Source organism: Dromiciops gliroides, chromosome 4, assembly GCF_019393635.1.
Source record: "Dromiciops gliroides isolate mDroGli1 chromosome 4, mDroGli1.pri, whole genome shotgun sequence".
In the NCBI taxonomy this organism is placed as follows: Eukaryota; Metazoa; Chordata; class Mammalia; order Microbiotheria; family Microbiotheriidae; genus Dromiciops; species Dromiciops gliroides.
Genome location: NC_057864.1, coordinates 424,058,137 through 424,075,286, shown reverse-complemented (window position 1 = coordinate 424,075,286; position 17,150 = coordinate 424,058,137). Strand labels below are relative to the sequence as shown.

General features: G+C 35.3%; 1 protein-coding gene across 1 annotated transcript in view; it reads right to left on the bottom strand.

The window, feature by feature from the left end:
• Window positions 1-261: 261 nt before the first annotated feature.
• The window catches only part of PLPPR4 (phospholipid phosphatase related 4), a 69,726-nt gene continuing 52,837 nt past the window's right edge, over window positions 262-17,150 (bottom strand). The window contains exons 5-7 of the mRNA XM_044002829.1: window positions 13,845-13,902; window positions 11,978-12,151; window positions 262-5,456 (exon numbers count right to left, since the gene is read on the bottom strand). Coding sequence (XP_043858764.1) covers window positions 4,131-5,456; window positions 11,978-12,151; window positions 13,845-13,902 — 1,558 coding nt within the window. The 3' untranslated portion in view covers window positions 262-4,130. The remainder of the gene's footprint in view (window positions 5,457-11,977; window positions 12,152-13,844; window positions 13,903-17,150) is intronic.

Sequence of the window (17,150 nt, the reverse complement as noted above, 5' to 3'; positions counted from 1 at the left end):
ATTGGAGAGAAAGAGTCCCATAAGCTCTTCGTGGGCCTGGATTATATTATTTTTGTATTTTTATCATTAGCAGTCAGCACAAGACCTGGAACATAGGTGATTAATAAATGCTTGTTGATTGATTCGGGGGATGGGGTATGATCACTATTTTCAAGTGTCTGGAGAGTCATCAAGTGAAAAAGGAATTAGTGGTCCTTTGCTTATCAGAGGGTCAAATGACAAGCAAGAAGTAGAAGCTGCAAAGAGACAAATTTAGGCTTTATTTCAGGAAAACAGCAGCAACAACAACAAAAAAACAATAACAAACTCCGGAACGATTAGAACTAACCATAAATAAAACTGACCGCTTCAGGAGTCATTGATTCCCCCCTAGAGGAAGTCGTTATGCAGAGGTTAGATGAACACTTGTGAGATATAGTATAATGAGAATATATTTCCAGAGAAGGGTTGTACCAGTTGGTCACTGAGTTCTCTTCCAATTCTCAATACAATGCTTTTTCAACTACCATCTAAGGTTAATCTAAAATATCGTAAAATTAAATTCATCCTGATTCTAGTCATGTGATGCATATGTATGAACATAAATAAAACCACACATATATATATGTATATACCTCCTTTTAATAAAATTATTTATGCTTGTGAAAATTTTATTTTGTTAAGGTCCCCCAAGGTAACAAAAGGCTGTTATAACAGCACCGCAAGAGTCTGGAGCATATAAGAAGAGTACTTATAAGGGGAGAAGTCACTGGCATATAGAAGAAATTTTTCTTTACTGCTGACAAGTTGGTACAATAGCTACAGTGACCAAAGGAGGCTCCTGACAATGGAGATTTATAGAAATTGGCTGGTTCATTGTTTAATGTAACCACTATCTTTTTCCTCTTTTAAAAAATGCACACTGGGGGTGGGGGGACAGCTAGGTGGCAGAGTGGATAAAGCACCAGCTCTGGATTCAGGAGGACCTGAGTTCAAATTCTGCCTTAGACACTTGACACTTACTAGCTGTGTGACCCTGGGCAAGTCACTTAACCCTCATTGCCCTACAAAAAACCAAAACAAAACAAAAAAAACCAAAACCCAAAACAAACAAAAAATCCACACTGGAACCCGGCCCATCAATTTTTATCTCTACTATTTATATTCCCTAACCAAAAAAATCCATGCTTTCCCCCTACTAAACTCATAGAACTTGAAAACTTTTGAATCATCTATTTCAGCTTCATCATTTGATAGATGAAATTAAGTAGCTTCTTCAAATTTATAAAGCTTCTTAGAGGCAAAGCTAGGACTAGAACCGAAAACTTGACTCTGGGCCCTGAGTTCAAATCTTAGCTCTGTTTCTTACCTTTGTATTGTCTTGGGTAAATTGTATATCGCGTGGACATGTTTTCTGATCTGTAAAATAACTAGACTGTCTCTAAGGTTTCTTTCAGTTCTAGTCCTATGATAATTTGTCTGGGTTGCTTAAGATTTATTCAACTTTTATCCTCTTACCCAGTTGCTAGTCACATACTCTGTTTTGAATTTAAAATAAAATGACTTCATTTCAGTGAGGAATTTCAATATTTATTTCTATGATAGTAGCACAATAAACTCACAATAGCATCAATTTGTACTTAAAATACATTTATACCAATTTACAAACTTCTTTTCAGTCTTGAAAACATTGCATAACATTTTATTAAACACAATACTATATGTATATAGATATATATTTCATTTAAAAACATAATTAATTTTCTTTATTCAATACTTTTTTTCTCATTAAAGCACAACCTAATGAAGGAAGAACCACTCCCTTCAGTAAATAAGACAAATCGAACACTGAGAAGAGATGCCACCTGTTGGTTTGAATCTTTTAAATTAAGGTCCCAGTGGAATGTAAACAAAGGTTATTTTATTTTATACAAAAGACATCTTATCAAATATACATGCAGAGGTCTGAATTCTAATGAATATCTTATTATATTTCTTTAATACTGTCATATAATTTGATAAATTATTATTAAAAACTGTAGCCTTTGGCACTTTGAGTACAAAATAATATATCAATATTCATTTAAAGAAAAAAACCTCTCCAATGACTACATAAGTACTTTAAAATCTTCTGTTAAGAAATAGGAAAGTTTAGGAAATATTATACTGCACCTGAAATAATGCAGTTATTTTTCAGAGTACTAAAACCAACCCACTTCCCACCCTTTTCCAAGCTGTCAGAAACTGGGTGGTGTGGGAGAGGGGAGGGAGGAAGGCAACATTTCACTCCCACTCTGAGAATTAAATTATCAGAAGGGACCTTGTTTAGTCTTTGTTTTATTGCCATTTTTTTCCAATTCTGCCCCCTTTACCATAGCATCACTGTCTCTGGGTGTACAAGTTTCTCAGCTTACACCCCCACTTTCTCTTTTTGAGGCTGCTAATGACTGAACGTGTCATTCTCCTAAAACAAACAAACCTTGCCTGCCCACTTCATTAGGGCATTAAACTACGCCAAAGCCAATAGGCATTTTTCCAGAGACCATCACCAAACCAGGGTGTTTGAATCCTTAGGAAGTGAGTAAAAAACATTTGATATTAAACACTGAGAACCAAATGGTCACTCACACTTTAAAAAACTTGTAAATTCTTTTATTTGGAAAATTTTAAAAATTAGTTTAGTTCTCTAAGATATTTCTCTGTGGATGGGATTAATACCCCAGGATGCAGGCTTATGTCTTCATGGTTGAAAAAGGGACATTGATGGGTCATTTCCTTTACAAGCAGCTCCCACATATGCTATGTTCACTCAAAGAGTCTTACACCAATCTAAAGGAGCATTGTCAACTATATTTAATTTACCAATTCATTTCCCTTTTCTCAGATCCTGACCTTTTGGAGTGTAAGGAAAAAATTTATTACAAAGAAGAAATACAAAAATCAATTATTGTGGCATAAACTAGTTTCTTGTAGAATCCCAGTATGTTCTAAATCAAAGAATTTGGAATTAACTTTCATTTTAGTGGGGAAAGCTATGTGGACTAGATGCCAAGCAAAGCAGGTAGGATAATTACTTCTAAGAGTTGTCTTGAACCATTACTATTTCAGTTGTTGGCAACTACTAAGGGCCAAGTTTGGGTTTGGTTACCTTAGTTTCTAAGAATATAGTAGCATATCTTGTTCAGGATAGTATTGATAATGCTCCAGTTTTTAGAAGAAATCATGAAAAGAACCATAAAACTGAAAGACAAGAGGGGGAAGGCATGGGGATGTCAAAGAGGATTGTGTCCCTTAAAGAAAACTGTGGGAGAAAATGTTGAAAACAATCATACAAGTTTACCCACTAAGAAGCAGGGTCTTCATTAGTAGCACCTGTATTTAGATGAAATTTAGCAGCAATGAAACTGTTCAGAAGAAGGGTTGGTCATGACATCTCAGTGAAATGCCACCAAGGGCTTTTGCAGAAAGCACAAGGTCAAAGAAAGTTACACATGACCTTCTTGACCATTTAATGTGACAGAGCCACTACAAGGAAGCAAGGAGGATTTCCTATTCTACGACAATGCACCTAGCATCCTCATCATAAAGCAGTACTTCTCTACAAGGAACTGCACACCAACATGTCACAGATCAATAAGAGTTTAAATGTTCAAATATGTTAACATTAGAACAGCACCACCTGGTATCAAATGTGGGGTGAGGAACAGGTGAAGTCAATATATAATGAAATATACATCTATCTAATTTCTATATATACATATACATGTACATATATTCTTGATCCCAGGTGTAAATCTAAAGCCCCCCAAAGTTGGCACATTCACAGAATAAAATGTCTTTTTAAAAATTATTACTCAATGTTTCTGGGTCTAGAGAAACACGATATAAGAAAATGCTTCACATTGGTTAGGTTCTTGCATTGTGCTTTGTTCCCTCCCCCCTCAAAAGAAATACAAAAGCCCATGCAAATGATAGTTCCTTGCCCATTATCAACAGGTGGGCTGATGATGAATGACTTGGCATAGTGAGCAGTTTTTGTTTTTTTTTTTTTATTTTTTTTTGTACCAGCTCAAAAAAATACATATAGAACACTAGTGATATTGACATGTGATCTTTCTTGGGGTGGACTTGCCCACAGCCATGGTCATTGTTCAGTCTTTGTAAGCTCGTGTTGGGGAGGTTCCCTTATAGAAGATATTCCGAGTATTTTCTGGGCTGTTGCTTCTTTCAGGAATTAAGATGATGTTACCTTTTCTCCTCAATGTGGAGTCACGGCTTGAGGAGATGGACAATGTCTCTGAGCCAATTTCACTTCCTTCTACAGGAGTCACTCGGATAGTTGTGATTCCATGATGATGGTGCTCATTGCTGTCAATGTTGCTTCTCTTACGATCTCCAGACCCAAAACTGTCTTTTAGGGACTCACAGCTCTCAGAGTCTCTATTGAGGTCATTGAGCTCATAGGTTTGGCGAAGACTACCTTTTTCAGGGGCTTTCCATTTCCAAGATCCACTCCCTTCACCTTCTGAGGATGGGATCTGGATGATTGGTCGATTATTTTCAGGATGTGCTTCAACTCTCACAATCCCACCAGGTTCATGATCTGTCAAGGTTTTGTAACGGATAGACCCAGTGCAGGTAACTGTGCTACCTTCGGTGTTCTTTGGACTACTCTGTAGTACTCCTTGTTGCTTTGACATGGCAATGACCTGCATAATCCGGGGTTGGCTATTGCTCCGACTACAAGCAACACTCTTCTCTGCAGCTTTCAGCCACTTGGCTCTAGCAGAGCTAGTTTTTGGAGAGGTGTTTATGTTCTCTTGGGTCTCCTCAGGAATATGTACCAGCTGTGATGAACCTGGTCGAGACTGAATAGACACCCTTGGTCCACCAGGCATACTATTGTTGCATACTGGGACATTTCCAGGTTGGATTTTCAGATACTGATTTCCAGGCCCATGGTGGTCTCCATTAACCCCTACTCTTGATGGTTCAGAGCTTGACCTCATTTCTATGGATCTTGGTGGGGACTGGCCAGGCTCAGGCTCTAAGACTTGTAAGGATAATTTTCGACTTTCATTCTTGCTCTTCCATTGGGTGAGAAGTTGCTTTGATCGGGCAGAATCCATGGAGGCATGAATTGTTGCGTTTCTTCTCACAGGATCTTCGACTGATGGGGTGTTGGCCCTGGGTAGTGTGTTGCTGAATGTGACCATATTCTCCTTCCCCATGGGACTTCGTGGGGTGATGATTTCCACATCGGCATTTGCCCTTTTGAGGTTTGTCAGTGAACTTGCATCTCTTGGGTTTCGGTTCAGGATTGCTTCGGTATGAGCAATCCCATCACTGCTACTACCATTTTTACCAGATAAGGCTCGGCTGGGGTCTTGGTTGAGGTCAGTCAGAGATCTGAGGGCATCTCTGTGCTGAAACATACTCTCTTCACTTGGCAGAAAGTTCCCCACAGCATACAATCCCTAATGTCAAAACAAAATAACCAGTCAGGCAGGATAAAAATAAAATTATTTTAGATACTGTATTATTCCTACTAAAGTAAATAGACAAGATCTATATTTTCTGTGGTACTTCAAGGACAAATACTGCTACTGTCAAAACTAAGGCAAATTTGTTGTCAAGTAAGTATCATAAATAAGTTGATATGTTTCTCATCTATTCTTTTAGAAATATGCAGTATTTTATTATTAATGTTCTTTCTCTTTTCTGAAAAATAATCATTAAAACTTTATAAAGCACCTACTACTCTCTCTCTCTCTCTCTCTCTCTCTCTCTCTCTCTCTCTCTCTCTCTCTCTCTCTCTCTCTCAGGGCTTCTTAAACTTTTCCCACTTTGCAACCCCTCTTCCCCTGAGAAATTTTTATGCAACCCCAGGTATGTAGGTATTTTCAGGTAGGTATACATAACCTTTAAATGTTGCCAATTTTTTTGCAACCCTAAGAAGCTTTGATATATATCATATACACATATACAAATATATACATACACACATACACAGACTGCCAGATATTATTCAGCTATGCTCTGTGAATACGAAGAAAAATAAAACCATCCTGACCCTCAAGAAATTTGCAATTGATTAGAGGAGACAACATGTATTATATGTAAATGAGGAATATATATATATATATACATATATATATAATTTTCTAAACCCTATAAACAAATATATACATATACACAAAAATGATATATATCACACTATATAAATGCTAGCTATTACTACTACTTTTATTACATGCATATATAAAATAGATGAAATATAGTAATGTTTGTGGGGGAAGGGCTAGTAGCTGGGGGAATCAGGAAAGCTCTCCCCACACCAATGCAGGAGGTGGCATTGGAACTGATATTTGTAGGAAATTAGATTCATGAATTGGATGTGAGAAAGCAACAAATTCCAGGCATGGGAAAGTTATATATGGGGGGTGGGAAGCAGTATGCACAATGTTTTCCTATCTAAAATACTATTTTTCTAATTTGTTTCTCTGCTCAGCCTGTCCCTCCCTTCTCCAGTCCATTCTTTATTTCTTTATACAACTACCAAAATAATCTTCCTAAGGGATAAATTTGACCATGTTATTACCTCACTCTAAGACCTTTAGAGGCTCCTTATAGCCTCAGGGGCAAAATACCAACTCCTTAGCCCGGAATTTAAAGCCCCTGCACAATCTGCCTCTAAGTTGACTTTTGAGCCTCACATTTCTCCTTTTCAGACATTCTACATAGCTAGTTGGCTTACTCTATAAAATGTCTTTGCAGTGGAGAAGACCAAAGTTTCAATCTTGTCTTAGATACTTCCTAGCCTTGTCCTCCTAAGCAAGTCATTTACTTGGTCTATGCCTCAGATTCTTCATTTGTAAAATGAGGTTAATAATAACATACATTGACAGGATTGTTAGGAGGATCACATGAAATAATATATATCAAGTAATTGGTAAACACTAAAATGTTATTTATGTCTTAGCTTTCTCTAGACTACCTGACCTACCAGTTACTGCTTTGAATTCAACATTCTGTATTCCATTTCTATGCACTCTCACAAGATATACCTCCTCATGAGAATGTATACCTCATCCTCGCTTTTACTCTCTCTTCTTCCCTGCTCTCCTCACTGACTCTTGGCTTTGTCCAACTTAGTAAACATTTACGAACATCTTTAGTAATTTTTTTTTTTTGCAGAGCAGTGAGGGTTAAGTGACTTGCCCAGGGTCACATAGCTAGTAAGTGTCAAGTGTCTGAGGTCACATTTGAACTCAGGTCCTCCTGAATCCAGGGATGGTGCTTTATCTACTGCACCACCAAGCTGCCCCCTCCCCCATTTAACAACTTCTTGAATTGAATTGAGGGAGGTATTTTGCCCAATTGCTCTTCAAATGCGAATAATTTTCTGGACATTCACCTCACAACTATAATCTTATAATGAAGAAGAGATTTTGGAAGTAAAATGGATCATTACCAAAAAATCTGATCTATTTGGCTTCAAAATCCTGAGTTTAGCTCTTATTTCCCCAGTACTTTCACAGGACCTGGCCCAAAATAATTGCTTTAAAAGTGCCCCCCCCCAGTTGATTGATTTGGCATTTTAAATTACACATAGCAACATTTAATGACACATAGCAACATTTATTGAGTGCATATTATGTGCACAGAACTGAACTAGGTGTTCTGGGGACAAAGAGCTAAAATACATAATTTTAACATTACTTGCTTGGCATCCAGTTCACATAACTATTCCCACCAAGAGATGATTTGTTCAGAATTTTTAAACTTAGATCACACAGGGCGCCCAAGAAATCAGCAAATGTCACAATAGTTGAGTTTTATTTTCCTTTTCTGAGATACTATTTTTCTTTAGATACCAAAAGGAAAATGACTAAACCATTCTATTATTATTCAGTTTGTCTGGGCCTCAAGACCAACTTAGTTCTAGGGGAAAAGCAGGACTCGGATGTCATAAATGAAATATGGTATGGTCAAAAGCAAACTGGTCCTGAAATGAGGTAATTTCTTTCAAATTCTGCCTTTATGACCATAGGCAAGTTACTTAATCCCTCCATGCCACTTCCATTTACTTACTTGTTATATGATAGATTGATTTAATGACCTTTGAGGTCCTTTGTACATAAAGATCTATGATCTTGTGACAATCAATAGTTGAATCTTTAAAAAAATTTTGGTTTGACCAGGATTCATTCCCCATTTATATAGTATAATTGTGAAAGGATAGTTTCTCACTTTTTAAATCAGTAATTCATGAGGTTCTTTTGCTCTATTAAGTTTATTCACTTAAACTTTTAATATTCAATTCATCAATTAGTTCAAAGAAAATTATCAGGTCCCCTAAGACATTGCCTAAGTGAGGAATCATAAAGCTGATGTAATAGGAATGCAGTTAGTAAGTTGGTCAATAAGCATTTACTAAATTGCTACTATGTACTGGGCACTATACTAAATGATGAAGATACAAAAAAAACCCCAAACAAAATAATTCCTGCTCTTAAGGAGATTATAATCTAATTAGGGAGAGAACATGCACATAACTATGTAGTAGAAGATATATATATATATACATACATACATATATATACACATGTGTGTATATGATATGTATATATATGTATATGATGTGTATATGTATATGATATATATGTATAGGATATATATAGATGTATGTGTGTATATGTGTATACATATGTATATATATGTATATGTATATAATAAATTGGAGAAAATCAACAGAGGGGCATTTAGGGGGATAATAATAATACCTAACAATTTCCTAGTGCCTACTATGTACCAGACACATAACAAATAATATCTCACTTCATCCTCACAACAAGCCTGGAAAGTAGATGCTGTAGGAACTGAGGCAAAACAGAGATTAAATATATTACTTTCCCAAGATTATACAACTAGTAAGCATTCAAGGTCAGATTTAAATTCAGGTCTTCCTGACTCCAGGCCTACCACTCTAACTACTCTGTCATCAAGGAAAGGCTTCTTGTAGAAAGTAGGATTTTAGCTTGGACTTGAAGGAAGCTAGGAAGTCGAAAGGTGAAGATGACGAGGGAGAATGTGGCAAGCATTGGGAAGAACCAGTGAACATGCATGGTTTGGGGAGGTGGAGTGAGTGCCATACATGAGGAACAGGGAATGAATAAGGTATAAAATGACTGGAAAGGTTGGAATGGACCAGGCTTGAAGGACTTTGAACTCAAAGAAATACAAAATGAGAGAAGACTAATAACAAACCAACCAGAGCTAAGTTAATGCAAACGTACATCAGGCATAAAGACAGCACTGGAGGCAGGGAGATGAAGGGGAAAAGTTTTATCTATAACATTGAAACTCATGGGCCAGAATTTCTATTCCTGGTAAACTTGGGGGAATGGGTTTCTCACTTAGGGGGCATGAAATCAGTCTTCAAGGCCAATCCAGTTCAGCTGCTTACCTTCGTTATACTCTAATCTTGGCTCCATTTATCATGGACCATAACCATTTTCTCAAATTATTCTTTTATATTTTTATGAAAGCTATTGCTTTAAGATCTGCCTTACTCTTGTGGCTGACATTTCATTTTAAATTATTTATGTTTCAAAGGGGAAGGTTCCATTCATTGACATTGCTCAAAGTACTAAAGAATGGTCAAACAAAAATAAATGTTCTGGCACACAGAGTTAAACTTGTACAATTGGGGAAAAAACCCTTTATTATTTTATAAGACCCAAACAAATATGATAGACAATAAAAGGCAAAGGTCATCTTATAGACAGCTTAAGAAATTTTGCTATTTTGATTATAAATTCCTTGAAGACAGAGACTCCAGTTTGCCTCCTTTTGAATTTGTAGTGTTTAGCACAGTGCATGACACATAGTAGGCCCTTAATAAATTTTTACTGATTGGTTAATTTTTTAAAAAAAGATTCTTTATTGGAAATAAAGAGGACTTCTAAGTATAGTATTGTGTTGGAAATGAAATATATTTTCTTAGATGTGGGGTAGGTTATAACTCTAATATTAATAATTATTAATATTAATAATAATTAATCTAATATTAATGTCTTTGGTAAATAATAGCTTGTTAGATGTTGATACTGAAATCTTCCAACCAAATGATCTTCAAATTAAGCTACCTTATCTATACATATAGATGAAATAAAATGAATCAAAGCAAAACTATGTCCTTCAAGACTTGGGAGGGGTTGTACACATAGGCTTGAAATATGTGTGGAGGGACAATTTAGGTTATAGAAATATACTTAAGAATCTTTGAAAATTTGACATCTATCACTCTAGATTACAGTATCTTAAATTTATTTTTGTGTGTCTATATCATGGTCCTCTTTGGCAGTCTGGTTGAAGCCCACAGATCCCTTCCAGAATAACATTTTTAAATGCATAAAATAAAATATATAGAATTTCAAAGAAAACTAAATATATTGAATTACAGTCATATAAATTAAAAAAAAAGATCCCTTTTAAGAAGCTATATTTTAGGTAAATTTTTTTTTAATTGACATCTCTAAATTGTACCCAAATGTTAATATACCTTCATTGGTTGTGGCCTATCCACATATTTTTTTTTCTGGTGGTTCTTGTTTTAATGTAAACATACATCTATGTATGTACATGTTTTAATGTAAATTTGCATGTGTATTCAAGTCACACTTCTATATGATACCAGGAAAGTCTTTAGCCTTTCATTGTCTCAGGTAGCTCTCTAAGACTAAAATTTACTAAGGTGCTGACCAGCATTGTTAGAGGGAGTTTCTCAATTTGGCTGGTCCAGAAGTCTATAAAAGTAGAGTGATAGCCATAAGCCCTATATGTCTTTACAATTAAAAAACAGTCATACTAATGGTGAAAGATCACAATTGGAATCAAATGCAATTTATTTTTCTGAATTCTTTTTTTTTTCTTGAAGGCAGCTGGGTGGTACAATGCTAGACTGGGTTATATAGCATGCTAGATTTCAAGAAAGGTCTCCTAAGTCATGAAAAAACTTGAAAAAAATCAAACCCAGTCATATTTCCTAACTGTGTGTCTCTGATCATGGCACTTAATCTTTGTCTGCCTCAGTTTCCTAGTCTAAGAAATGCAGATCCTAATAGAATCTATCTCCCAGGGCTGTGAGAATCAAACAAGAAAATCTCTCTAAAGAGCTTTGCTTAAAGCACTATATACATACTAGGTATTATTAAACTATATTTCTCAAGGAAAGAGAAATATATTCTGGGCAGCAGAACTGTCAGACAATTATTACTGATATTGAGAACTTGTAGATAATTTATATTTGGAAAAGTTGACTCTAGAAATCCTTTTGATTAGCTGAAATTTTATTTAATCTTACATCTGTCTCTATCAGAAGGTCGTATTCACCCTCAGTATCCCAAGTACTCAAGGCTGAGCAGGTGCTAGCTCACATTTCTAAGAACATAACTGAGAAACTCCCAGGCTAAGATTTTTACAAAATTTGCACCTCCCTACTACCCAATCATGGCGGTAAAATATGTACAAAACCCAGAGAAATTGCATGAATTAATATGGTATCTTTCTGTCAAATTAATAGATGGTATGTCTACATGGTCAATGGCACAATCATTACAGAAACCTGGAATGATAAATTTTGGCTGGGCTGATGATCTGTCTCACTGTATTGTATATATCCACTTACATGTTATTGAAGCAATAGCTACTCCTGGATATTTGCCCATAATTTTACTCTGTGAATGAACTCTAGCTGATAGATTGATTTTGAAGTTATGGTTGGAGTATTTCTGTAAAGTGACTGTGGAACAAGAAGACACAACCTAGGACTTTTACAATCTTCAAAATTCAATCAAATCATAAATCATCAGTAAATGAGTACTGTTGAAACTACCTTATATTTTCCTTATTTTTGGCAAGAATTCTATTAGTAGATGTAAATAGATAGAAGAAGCATTTATTAAGCACCATAGATGTACCATATAATATTTACCAAGTAGAGAGCAATTCCTCCTCCTATTAAAAAGCCACAATAGACATCAACCGGGTGGTTCTTATACTGTGTTATTCGTGTTAGGCCACAGATGATGCCACAGATGATAAATGCAAACACCAGAAGAGGTTTCAGGAGCTTAGAAGAATCCGTTAATGTAGAATTGAAGTACATCTTAAAGGAGAAAAAGTAATTGGATTCAGCTTAATGAGCATGGTGATTTGATTCGATTTTAGAAATATTGTTTCAAAGTCAGAAACCAAAATTGTTACTTGTGACACCATTGTAACTATTTTCAGCATCTGGAGAAGGCACTATGAAAAAGAGAATAGAGGTAGTTGTCTCTAGAGTTGAGACAGTTGTCATATTGGATAGAGCACTGGAGTTGAAGTCAGGAAGATCTGGGTCTAAATCTTGTCTCTGTTGTTTAGGAGCTACCTAGTACAAATTATTGAATTGCTTAGCCCTAGTTTCCTCCTCTGTAAAACATCACTTAAGGTAATTAATGCTATGAATAATTACTTTTACAGTAACTATCTTACAGGGATGGGGGCTTAAATAGGATCATGAATATAAAATGGTTTTCATGCTATAAAATGTCATATAATGAATTCCAAGAGAAAGAAAATAGTGTCATTTATCCTATTTAACTAGAATTATCACTATCACTATCACTATCACTATCACTATCACTATCACTATTACTATTACTATTACTATTACTATTACTATTACTATTACTATTACTATTACTATTACTATTACTATTACTATTACTATTACTATTACTATTACTATTACTATTACTATTACTATTACTATTACTATTACTATTATTATTATTATGCTGGTGACAGGTGCCATGCAATTAAAAAATGGTTTCAGTCACTACTTTACTATGCAGTCTTTTGATAATACTTCATATTATTTGCTACTCATATGTTAATTATATAGGTTATTTTGTTGATCAGTTGTGTGTAACTCTTTGTGACTTCATTTGGGGTTTTCTTAGCAAAGATACTGGAGTGGTTTGCTATTTCATTCTCTAGTTCATTTTATAGATGAGAAAGCTATGACAAATAGAATTAAGGGACTTGCCCAGGATCATATAGCTAGTAAGTGTCTGAGGCTAAATTCAAACTCAGATCTTCCTGATTCTGGGCCCAGCATGCTATACACTGTGCCACCTAGTTGCCCTCACATAGGTTATTATATAGCTTTTATTTTATTTATAGCAATATCAAATCACATAGACATTGTAGAGAATATTGCATACTACATAACAAAGGGTTAGGGATGGAAGCTGTGATTTCATTGGTGAGGAAAATTCCTCTACCAAAGCAGGTTTGTACCTTCACTGCAACTTAATAGTTTTGAAGCATCACCTAGATTAGAGGAATGAAAAGTTAAATGCCCAGGGTCACACGGCCAATATGTATCAAAGGCACCATTTGAATCCAATTCTTCTTGCCTTCAAGCCTAGCTCTCTTTTCATAATACCTTGTTATCTCTCTATTGCAAAGCATAATGAAACGAAATTATAGGTTTTTAAAAAACACATTATGTGTTATTCAACACATAGACTAAGCCATGAAATAGAAATCAGCTTTAAATGTATATTAAAGGAAACATTACTGTTATGTATGTAGAATAAATATTTCATCACTATCTTTCATAGTAACAGAAAATGTTTCAAAGGCTTGACATTTCATGGCATTGGTGATCTAGCATTAATCCATTAACACTGCCAAACATTCCCTCTGCCTTTCTTTCATGGCTGAAAATGTAATAAATCCCTTGTAACAAAGTGAACATTCCTCTCACTTTTCTATAGTGCACATAGTAAAAAAATGACATCATTACTTACTGAAATGTACACAGCTGCAAAGGCTGCTAGGGTGGCATGTTGAGAAGGGAATGACTTTCTGCCAAAGAAAGACAGTTAAATTATGCCCTTTAATTCAAGTGTACAGTTTGTATTTTTCTTATAAGACACAGGGTGCTGAAAGCTAGTCTTAAAAGCCATAAGCAAATAATCAATAACTTTAATTTCAATTCTTTTTTCTAGTGAGAGAATAAAATTATGATGATAAGAATAAATGTTGATGATCACCTTTGCTTTGAAAGAGAAATTGTGATTTTCTTTTCTTGTTATAGAGAATTTGGAAGTGCCAGTCAAGTAATTAATGTTGATTGAGAAATGTTTGTGGTATATATTTACATTACTTAACAATTGGAAAACAAACTTAGGACACTGAGAATGTATCACAATTATTTTTGCTTTATATAAGTTTTTAAAAGTGGTTTTTATACCATATCCTCCAATGCATCTAAATTTATGATTTTTTTCTATAAAGTTGAAGTACTTTCCCCCTTATAATTAAAGATATAAGTACCAGTATTTTATTTTCCAGATATCACCCCAAATTTATCATCATAAGAAAGTTGAATATTATTATCATGTTTATCAGTAATTGTCATCTCAGGACTCTTGGACATTTAAATATAAGGAAAGATTTTAAAGAAAAATTAAGAAAAAGGGGTGGCCAGAGAAAAAGGTTTTTTTTAATTGGATTTAAAAAGACTAGATGGATCATGAAATTATGAAAACCTTTTCTTGACTCTCAGGGATGATAATAGAGATTCTTATGTAATATGAGCAAGCCTTTAAGGGGATTGAGAGAATGACATTAAATGAAACAGAAAGAGCAAAGATCCGTGGAATGGGCACAAGTTTTAAAAACAAGTATGTACATCTTGATGGAAACTAGCATATCTAGTCCTTTCCCACAAGTAAGCACTTACCATATAGAAGATATGTATAATATTTATACTATCGGTATCCATATTGTTTGTATAACTTTTAGCATAAATTGTATTCTTTTACCATTAAAATTCACTGGATGAAAAAAACTAAGACATCTGTTACTAGCTATTGCTTTTATTTCAACATTGTCTTTGAAATTTTATTTGATTTTACTTTCTAAAAATCTTAATCTTACTGACAATAGTATTTATTTGGTATCACCAAAGATTTTTAGTGCACAGTTTCCCAAGATATGATCCTGAAGCCCTGAAGTTCTCCTGGATTTATTCAACTGTAGCCTTTGAATCTCCAGGCTACTGAACTCTTCTCCTCTGCAGATAACCTGAAGAGATTTGAGGATCTTAGTGGACTAAGCCCTTAATATGATGTGACATCACAAGTGTGATGTGGCAGCTAAAAAAAAGTCAATGTGTTTTTGCATTGAGAGTTGTGGTTTCCTGGTGTACAGAGGTGATGGTCTCTCTGTATTCTTTCCTGTTCAGACCACACCAAGATTTACTGAATTCAGTTTTGGGTGGAAGCATTTAAGAAAGACATTGATAATCTGGATAGGGTCCAGAGGAGGTCAATCAGATCAGCGAAGGTCCTGGAAACCATAAGATGAATGACTCGGGGAATTGAGGAAGAAAAGACCCAGGGAGGCATGATAGTTGTTTTTAAGTGTAACCCTGCATTGAATTCTGCATATTTTCCCTCTTCCCCTGCCCCAGTCATGGAGATCTAAAGTGTCTCTCAAAAATCCTTCTGATTTCTAGGGTCAAATGTGGTGGCTTTTACAAGTGTTCACAGAAACTGAGGTGGTGTGGGGAGTATAAGAAATTAGTTCAAATTTATGGCCTGCCTGCCATCTTGGGAACATATGGGGAAGTTCTGGTGCTCAGGCTTTCTCCTCCCCACCAAATATTTTGTTCAGAGATCATTTGAGGACTACAGTGGTGCCAGGAACAAGCACGAGCCACTGTGGTTTTGAAAGTTCAGTGAGATTACCCCTTCAAAGACATTACTTGCTCCCCTCCCTCATTACCTCCTTGCATCTCTCATCAGGGGAGGAGTCATCTGGTTAGTTGCCCTCCGCACAGGGATCTAAACAAGAAAGCTGTGTCCTGCCTTTGCCACCAGAAGTTTAGTATTAGCTATGATATAACCAATGGACTATTCTAGCCAGTAGTCACTCAGTCAACAAACATTTATTAAATGGACCAGCATTCCCTGTTCCCCTTCCTCTTGACTATTCTTTTTCATTATTGGATATCCTTTTTTCAATAAAATTGTCTGGTGCCCTAACCTGTGTTTGACATGTTAGCTCTACAAAGAGAATTGGAAGAAAATCTCTGGAACCAGAATAAGAAAAAAACATTTAGGTCCCTCCTTCTCATCCTTATCCCCATCCCAGAAGATGCTAAAATGAAGAGTGGGGAAGATGGAGGGTTCTAACAGAACATACAGATTTTGGAAACAAATTTACCCCTCAGAATGATTAGCTGAGCAGAAATATGTGAATCACTAAAAATATTTTAAAATAAATTTTCTGAAGAGAACAATAACTATGCACTTGATTTTATAAGAACAGAGAAGTATGAGAGATAATGATGGCCTTGGAGATGAAAATGGCATAAAATGATTAGTCAAGGAGGAGAGAGAAAATCATTCAGAACTTGAACATAAATAATGAAATGTCTTTGAATTAAATGGTTGATGAAGGAAAGTCTTTGAAACATTAAGTTTAGAGGAGGAAATAAAATACTTTGTTATCAGCAGAGGAACTAGTAAACTCAGTGAGCTCCTATTTATTGCTCTAGGGGGAATTCGTGGATGAGATGCCAGAAATAGCAAAACTTCTGAAACAAGATGAATGTAAAACGAAGGTCATTAACAATTACATCAGAATAAATCTGAAAATCAGTAATGTTATTTAAGTTCCAGAGGTCCTACTCAAGAATCTTGAACATGATTCTAGAAGTTATTAGATAGCAACAGAATTTCCTTCCAAAAACTTTAGAAAAAAGAACACATGTAAAAAACAAACACATTCCCAACTTTTAAGAGAAGAGATGAGTTGCCAGACTTCACCCTAGTGGTCCACTAGCCTACCTCAGGGACAAAAACATCATAAAAGTCTAAAGAAATAACAGCAAATAGAAGTTTATGGGACCATGGTTCGATAAAAAAGAAATATGGTCCTAAAATATGTTTAGAGAATTTAGAGAAAATAGCTTAAAAGTTGGGAAACAACAAAAAAGGAGACATGGGCTTCTTCAGATTTTGAAAATGAGTCTTTAGCCAATAGAAGCTCATAAACACAAACACATTATAAGTTCAGTTAGAGAAAAATGACAGAGAGATTAT